General features: G+C 48.5%; 1 protein-coding gene across 2 annotated transcripts; it reads left to right on the top strand.

Annotated features, from left to right (window-relative positions):
* Window positions 1-4,467: 4,467 nt before the first annotated feature.
* Foxi1 (forkhead box I1) lies at window positions 4,468-7,069 on the top strand. Of its 2 annotated transcripts, none has more exons than XM_008850737.1 (2): window positions 4,468-5,023; window positions 6,507-7,069. In XM_008850737.1, exons 1-2 carry the CDS (start codon window positions 4,468-4,470, stop codon window positions 7,067-7,069), a joined length of 1,119 nt encoding a protein of 372 aa, XP_008848959.1. The 2 variants fall into 2 exon arrangements, with proteins under 2 accessions (XP_008848959.1, XP_008848960.1); XM_008850738.1 differs by having other exon boundaries at window positions 6,792-7,069.
* The last annotated feature ends 1,841 nt before the right edge of the window (window positions 7,070-8,910 follow it).

Raw genomic sequence — 8,910 nt, forward strand, 5'->3', positions numbered from 1 at the left:
TTACTTGTAGTGAGTAGGTAAGAACTTATCTTCCAGACAAGAAAACTGTAGTACAGAGGGTTTAAACTAGTCCCTATCCCAATTCCCCATCACAATCTATTTCTATACCACAAAGCTCCCCCAAACCTGGGAAGCTATTTGCATTTCACATGCGGAAAGAACTCCTGTCAAAGACAAATGTAAGGCATAGGGAAGGTCCATGAACTTGGCTGCTGTCGAATCCCAGTTGTGGACCAACAATGTATCTCCCACACCCTGTGGTTTCTGCATCCCTAATGAGAACTACTGCATCTAGATGTTCCTGGCATTTAGTCCTTGAAGCAACACTCAGAAGCAGTTGGATTTCTCCACTTTACCAGTGAGGAAACTGAGGCCCATTACTTTGCAATTTAAGGAATCTCAGTGCCTTAGGCATAGGATTGAAATACAGAAAGTTTGCCCATGGGGCTTGACCTCTTTGCTCCCTGCCTGTGATCTTCCAGCAGCCCCAGCACACTGCAACCAGGCCAGTTCTTGTGCCCATGTCCGCAATACCAAGTAAGGAAAAAAAAAAAAAAATCAATCCTCACTTTGCAAAGTGGTCCAGAGATCTAAGCGGGTCAATATTTGTGAAAGTCCATGTTACAGGGGATCCTTCCTCCTGGTTGGATGAATGGACATCAGGCCTCTCAAAAATCCATGATTCTTTGCCTTTGACTGTCAAGTACAGAGGTGACAGCTTTAGACAGCCAGTCTGAGTGGGTGTCTGTGTGAGTTCACTGTTTCTGCAAGATATGAGCCAGCCCAGACTTCTGGACCAGAAAAGGCAGCTGCTGAGTTCTAGGCATATAGAAACAGAGGCAGGCCCTTCTTGCCCTCCAGAACCACAGCTCACAAATGGTAGAAGGAAGTAGAGGAGAACACAGTGCTTGGGCCTCCCATTCAGAGCCACCTCCCTGTCACTGCCTGGCCTCGAGACCAGGCATTCTTCATCGTCCTCACTATCCACACTTCTGCCATTTTCTAGGCTCTAAACTTCACATATATCACATTACCTTTCCCTTCACTAGCCAGGAGACAGACGCTACTTGTAGCTTTACTTTATAGATAAACAATGTCAGGCCTTGTAAGATTAAGAGACTTGGTCAAGATCACACAGTACCAAAGCGCAAAGCCAGGTCCACCTGATCCCAAAGTCTGTGTTTTTAACGTTCTGTTGTCTCCTCAGTATGCAGCATGGGGTTCACAATACATGACTCTTCCAGTTCACTCACGGCTTCTCTCTGAATGTTTACGTCAGCTGCAGCCGTGATGTTCCCTAGGTTGGACACCCACCTTTTCTTTTAATTATTTGTTGATTGATTGGTTCATTGGAATTATTGACCATCCCATATTTTTCAGATTTGAATTTTCAAAAAGACTAAACCAATTTATCCACAAAATGAGACGTCTGATTCTTTTCCCAGAGGCCTCAGTTCTGTCCAGGCAGTTCCTGCTGTCCACCTACCCCCAAGGCCTAGGTCAGTGAAATATGAAATGAAGGGCCGTCTGGAAATACTTTGGACAACCCAGCCTAAAGGCTTCACCCTATGGTGACATACAGGGAACGTCAAAGTTCCCACTCACTGCCCTTGGGGTACTAGACGAGGCCTCCTAAGACCAGCCAGACTTTCTTGGATCATCAGCAGAATAATAATAATAATAATAATAATAATAAAAACAGGGCCCACGTACACCTAAGGAGACTTGGGTAAGCATGTCTTGAAAAATGCTTCCCAGCCAGGAGATTCCAGAGATAGTTAAGGGGTGCCAAGCTGGTCCCAACCAGTTCAGCTGTGAGCTTGGGTGATTTGGGGCCCCATTGTCTGCCAATGGCAGAGTCTGGCTATTCAATCCATGTCTACATCAAATATACCCCCACCATGCCGTTCTATTCACTGTAATCCCTGCCATACCTCTCCTGGCCTCTGGCTACCAAAAGTAACACACAAGGTGGTAAGCTGGGGAGGGCTTACTCGATAGACATATCGAGTCTGTAGAGACTACAGCATACAATCTATTGTTGTCTCTCTGCACCATGTGAAATGATTTACTTCACTGCACCTATGTGCTTAAGTGCTAGCCTCTTTCCCATTTTCACCTGAGAAAATTAAGGCTGTGAAAAGCTGAATCACTTGTTGAAGTCCACCCTGTGGTAAGCCTGGGATAGGCAGGTTGGGTGCCTCAGATCTCAGAGCCTGTGTCTGTTGTGGCTCTGCTGTATTGCTTCTTTCTGGCCTTAAAAAAATTTCTATCTGTGTGTGTGTGTGTGTGTGTGTATGAGAGAGAGAGAGAGACAGAGACAGAGAGACAGAGACAGAAAGAGAGAGAAAGCGAGTGAGTGCTGGTATGCTTGGAGGCTAGAAGAGGGCATTGCATCCCCTTCAGCTGGAGTTACAGGTGGTTGTGAGCTATCCAGTGTGGATGCTAAGAACTAAACTTGGGTCCTTTGGGAGAACAGAAAATGCCCTTAACCCCTGAGCCATGTCTTCAGCCCCTTCTTTCTGGTCTTTTATATTTCACCCTCAAAGCAAAGCAGCACTGACCTTTTCTAACCATTTAAATCAGAAACTGTAGAAAAGCAACAAGAAAGTCTTATCCAACTCTCCGTCTAAAGCTAATTAACAGTTTGATGCTTAGATTTCTGTATCTCATATATGTATGTATATCTGTATATATCAATATATACTTTCATTTTAAGTGATTTTGCTGCCTGTTTCTCCAAATTTTATTAAAACAACCATCTTTCTACATCACTAATCATTTAATTATTCTTTCACAACCTCTATCTTTTTCATAGCCACACAATACCACATTATTTAGATGATACACTGTCCCTTGTTTTTGGACTTTTAAGTTAGCTACAATTTGTTGCACCGATAATCAATGCTGTGGAGAACATCTAGTAGCTAACTCTTCGTCTACTTCTGCAAGATAAACCATGAAGAGTAGCATCTCTAGGGTCATAATGCTAGGTTCCAACAGGAGAATACTTTGGAAAATTCAGGGCTCTGATTTCAGCTAACCAAGTTTCCTGACTGAGAAATTAACCAAAAGACAATACAAAGTTCACTCACCTTGAACTGCTGTGGGCATTTAGACCCTGTTAAAAAGGCCCCTTTCCTGAATGTCTATGATGGGGACAGGGAAACCCCTCCCACTCACCTACCTGAAACTCTATGTGTCAGGCACCAAAGTACTTGAATGGAAGCAAATCAGTGGTATTCACGCTCACATTTGCCATGTGACCTAGCACAGCTGAGAGGGGAAATGGCCTAGGAAAGTAGCCTCTCTGAGTGGCACCTCCTTCCACAGAGGAAGCAGAGGCTGGAAGGCATGGGGAGGTGTGACAGAGACAGACTGGCTTCAACTCTCCCTCCTGCTTGATCAGAGAGAAGTTTTGGTTGTTCCCAGAACCTGGCCAGGAGACAGCTGCCCACCCCTTGAGAAGGGAGACCTTCAGCCACTCCCCAAGCTCAGGGCCTGATGTGTGTGTGGAGGGGTGAAAGGGAGGCTGGGACAAGCCACCTCCAAGCTGGGATGGAGAACAGAGACCAGAGGAGGGGACCTGGCCCTAGCTGAGCCACAAGCAGAAGGCCCCAGTTTCTAACTGCTGTCTATGAAGCCCAAACATGTGAGGGAGGGGCATGGGCAGTTGTAGGGCCCCAGTTTCCTCCATGCCAGGGACCTCTGCACAACTTCAACAGATGAAGAACTGGAGAGACTGCCGCTTTGCCTTGAAGCTAGAAATAAATTTGAATAATGAACGTTCTCTCTCATTTCTCCCTAAAATGTCTCCCTAAAATCCAATTCCCATTCTCTCCCTTTTGATGTTCTTTTCAAGAGCCCTGCTGCTCATCTGGGTGAATCCCCAGGCTGTGTCCACAGCAGTCTCTCCTCTGCCTACAGAGAGAGAGAGAGAGAGAGAGAGAGAAATGGAGAGAGGGAGGGAGGGGAAGGGGAGGAGGAGGACGGAGAAGAGGAGGAGGGGAGGAGGAGGAGGAAGAGACGCCAAGGGGGAGGAGGCAGAGAGAGGAAGACAGGAGAGAGGAAGAGGAGGAGAAAGAGAGAGAGAAGGAAAACAAAGAAACAAAGGAAGAAAAGTGTAAGAGAAAGGGAAAGAAAAATGAGGTGAGGAAGGGGGAACCTGGGCAGATGAGCAAGCGGAAAGAGGACTGGAGAAGGAGAGAGGGGATCTTTGTTATTTGGGGTATCGGCTCTAAGAAATCTGCCTTAGCAGGTCATTAGTGGGGACCTAGGCAGCAGCCAGCGGGTAAAAGAGAGAGGCGGGTCCTGGCCAGGTTCTGCTGGCAGGTGTCCGCCCCTGGGTGGGGCCACCCAGCCAAGCCCTAGAGGTATAAGTTCCCAGGAGGCCGGGGCCTGCTGAGCACCTGTCAGGGGCAGCTCCAGAGTGCAGGTGCAGCAGGTGGCTACGATCCCAGCCCCAGCATGAGCTCCTTCGATCTCCCTGCACCCTCCCCACCTCGTTGCAGCCCCCAGTTCCCCAACATCGGCCAGGAGCCCCCCGAGATGAATCTTTACTATGAGAATTTCTTCCACCCCCAGGGCGTGCCCAGCCCTCAGCGCCCTCCCTCCTTCGATGGCAGTGGCGAGTATGGGGCCACCCCCAACCCCTACCTGTGGTTCAATGGGCCAGCCATGACCCCACCACCCTACCTGCCTGGCACCAATGCAAGCCCCTTCCTGCCCCAGGCCTACAGCATGCAGAGGCAGTTGCTGCCCAGCGACCTGGGCTGGCTACCCATCCCCTCACAGGAGGAGCTCATGAAGCTGGTGCGCCCCCCTTACTCCTACTCTGCCCTTATTGCCATGGCTATCCATGGTGCCCCTGACCAGCGCCTCACGCTGAGCCAGATCTACCAGTATGTGGCGGACAACTTCCCCTTCTACAACAAGAGCAAGGCTGGCTGGCAGAACTCCATTCGCCACAACCTGTCACTCAACGACTGCTTCAAGAAGGTACCCCGAGATGAGGATGACCCAGGTAAGGGGTAGTGTGTACTGGGTAGGAGGCTCCCCTCAGTAGGCTGGAGGTATCCCCAAAGAGAACACTTCATTTCTGTTCCAAACTCCATTCCAGAAAGTTCTGACGATGGCTACCACTCTCCCCTCCCCCGCCCCCTCAAACTGGGGACTGCTAGGAGACAGGGCTAAAAGGAGCTATGCAATGGATGAGCATGTGGGACCATGGGGAAGGTTTGGGTTTCAATGGATTCTAGTCAGAGGCCTCTGGAAAGCTGTATTGCTGAACCTCTGTTTCCTCATCTGAAAATAAGGATGGCAAGAATGTCTACTCTGTAATAGGATAGTGTCTGCAGTCTTTAGTGTGAACAAATGCTCAGTGGACTGCCATCATTAGAATTCACATGCAGTCAGTGCCCAACACAGAAGGAGTCTTTGGTGAGACTGGACCAAGCTAAGCCCAGTTGTGTGGCAGTCTAGCCTGCAGGTGAGAGGACATGGTCTTGGTTGAGCACCATTGATGGCCCCATAGCATGGCTCTGCCTGCTCTCCCCTCCTTTAATCCTGGCAGCACCCTTGAGGGGCAACTCTTACAGAACCCATCGCACAGATGAGGAGAAGAGTTTTCAGGCCTGAGACTGCCTGCCCAAGTAACATAGACTGGAGTGACAGTGACTTCAAAGCAGGTCTAAGAGAGACTGGGAACTTTCTTTTTGAGTGAACTATAGACACCTTCAGAGAGGGTTGTAAAACACCCTGAATCCAGTTCCCAGAACTGAAGTCCAGTTTTGTTCTTCTACAGGAAGCTCAAGGGACCCAACCTCTGTCCCCTTTGAAGTAAGCCCTTGTCAGGTCTGTTTGACCTCCAAAAGAGGGGCAGCGTCCTGTCCAAAGCCTGCCCTTATTTTCCAGTGGAGAGGTGGCAGCAGAAAGAATTCAGGCTCTCCTTGTGGCACCTCAGCGACACAGCCCTTTGACATATCTGTCTGTCCTTTCCCACAATGAGCCTAGGGAAGAAGGGGCACACTTTTTAGATACATTTTTCAGAGTAGGAAACTGAGGTTTGCCAAAACTCTTTAGTCAATGAGGAGCAAAGGTAGGGCTCAAGTCTATAGTCAGACCTCACGCACAGAACTGTCTGGGAGTTGAGAATTATTTCCTGACTTTTCCTGAACCTTAGCCATAGAAGTACCTATACAGAAGTAGCACCCCAGATCCTTGCTCCCCAGAATTTTACTCCGACAAGGATATTCCCTGAAAACTCCTTTCATGCCTATGCGTCATTTCCACACAGTCCCCAGAGTCTGGGGGTGCTTAGAGAGAGGTGTGTGTAGTTGAATGGGTGCAAGTTTGTAGAATTCCTCCACTTTTTCCCAGGATTTGTTCTTTTCTTTGCCTTTGCTGCCTTTGGTTTTAGTTTATGACACTGAGGATGAATGGGACAAAGCCTGTGCCCATCTCTCTCCTCCCTGTGCCCATCTTAGCTCCTCCCACTTTTGTTCCAGGCAAAGGGAACTACTGGACTCTGGACCCCAACTGTGAGAAAATGTTCGACAATGGAAACTTCCGCAGGAAGAGGAAGAGAAAATCAGATGCTTCCTCCAGCACAGGCTCCTCTTCTACCTCAGAGAAAACCGAGAACAGTCTCCTGGCAGGCAGCCCCAAGACCACAGAGCCTCAGGACAGCCTAGATGGTGCCTCACCAGTCATCACCAGTTCCTCAGAGAAGAGGTCCTCCCCTGCCCCCTCAGGCACCCCGTGCCTCAACAGCTTCCTCTCTACCATGACAGCCTATGTGAGTGGGACTAGCCCCGTAAGCCGCTCTGTGGCCACACCAGGACTGAGCCCAGACCCCACTGACAAGATGGGGCAGAACTCACTGAGTTTTAATTCCTACACCCCCCTCACCAACCTCAGTGGCCATGGGAGTGGGGGTGAATGGGCCAACCCGGTGCCCACCAATGCTCTGGGCTATGGAGGATCTGTCCTCAACCAGTTCAGCCCACACTTCTACAACAGCATCAACACCAACAGCGTCCTCTTCCCCAGGGAGGGCACTGAAGTCTAGGGACAGAACAGCTCCTGAGCCACAGAGCCATGCCTGAGGGGAAAGCAGAGGTGGTCTAGGCCAGCCCCCTCCTCTACCCCAAGATCTGAGACATTTGAATTGCCTAGACCTTATAGGAGGCACAGAGGAAACTATGTTCTTTCTAGAACACTAGTTAAGCCTTCTGTCTGTCACATCTGTATCCAAGAGATTTGCTGACTGCAGTGGAGACACTAGCATCTGGCTGGCAGTAATGATGTGGTCATTTCTTGAGCACTTACTATATGCTGGCTTCTGCCACCTGCTTTTTAACGGCACAGTTACACTGTGTACAGTAACCCTGTGTGGATCACATAAACCTCTCCATTTGACTGATTAGGAAATTAAGGCTTAAGGAAGTTGAATAAACTTTTCCAGGATCATAGAAACTAAGAAATGACAGAGAGGGAAGTCAAATCTGGGTCTGATATCCCTCAAAGACTAGATCAAAGGAGGCAGGGATGGAGGGATTGTTTGAGCAGCAAGGAAGGTCGGGGTGAAGGGCTGATTTTAACAAATGCATCCATTGCCTTCTGCTTGCCCATCAGAATTCAACACTAGCTTGGGCATGACTTACCCTGGTCTGTCCGTACTCTTTTTTGCCATATGTTCCCTACAGACACTCCTTTTTCTGCCACTCAGTAGCTAACGACAGGATGCCCAGCCCAGGCGTTCCTACAGGACAGTATCTTCAGCAGGTACAATACAGGGCATCTCTTTTACAGTTCCTCAGAGAACTTGAACAGAGCCAGGGGTCAGTGAAAAGAGTTATATGTACTTCTAAAGCCCCATCCCACTTCTGCTCGTCAGCAAAATCTTGTAAAGCCCAGTTTCCTGTGTGCATGTCATGGACCAGTAAGCAAGATGTGGCTCGGGTGTCCAAGAGAAACAAGGCCAAATAAACAGACTAAGCATGTCCTTTTTTATAGCCCCAAGGAAACTGTGGCCTCAGTGGAGAGGTCCTCTGTCTACCCTCCAAAGGCGGCTGTGAACACAGCCTCTGGACTACTCTGTCCTTGTTTCTGTATGTACTTTTTGTATCTATGATGTCTTATCACAGCATATCCTGAGAAGTGCTGTTTGGTTTTCTTATTTCTTTTTAATAAAAAAAAAAGCTCTTCAGAAGTCTGTGATCCTTCCTTGTGAGTTTTCCTGTCTCTTGGCTTCCGGGTTGATTCAACACAGCTAGGTGCAGCCTAAGCCTGAAGGTGTTTGGGGCAGAAAACAGAAAGGAATGGGAATTGAGACTTTTCCTCTCTACACCTCCGTGGAACAAGACAAAGGCCCCTGGTGTAAAGACAAGACACTGGGTTTGGGGTAGGTATGTGGAAGGAACTTATATGTCACACAAATATGAATAGGGCATTATCTTTATAGCTCATGAAAACCTTATAATTGTACTATGATCATTCAGTCCTTCAACCCCGAGAAGGGTTGGCACTAGTCCAGTTAGACTGATGAGAAAACAGGGTCAGAGAGGTTGAGTGACATGTCTGAAATACATGTCTACTCCTTGCCCAGGACTCTGACTTCTGTATCATGCTGTGGATAGCCTCAGACATGGCCACTGCTAATAGCAGCAGGTCTATGGGCAGGCATTCGGCCAAGTGCTATGTAACCCACAGGAGTATGTGCTGCTGATTCTTGGGGGGTCACTGGCCTAGAACATGTTGGTAATATAGGCATTGAAGCAATGGGTCTTCTCCTTGGGAGTCTCTTTCTTGGTTGAACATAGTAAAGGCTTAAGCCAAGGGTAGTGGGTGAATTCTGTTTCCCTGGTGTGACAGAAGAGATGTGCTGACCCAAAATAACAATGATGATCA

The sequence above is a fragment of the Nannospalax galili genome, unplaced genomic scaffold, assembly GCF_000622305.1.
Source record: "Nannospalax galili isolate Female #2095 unplaced genomic scaffold, S.galili_v1.0 scaffold104, whole genome shotgun sequence".
NCBI lineage: Eukaryota > Metazoa > Chordata > Mammalia > Rodentia > Spalacidae > Nannospalax > Nannospalax galili.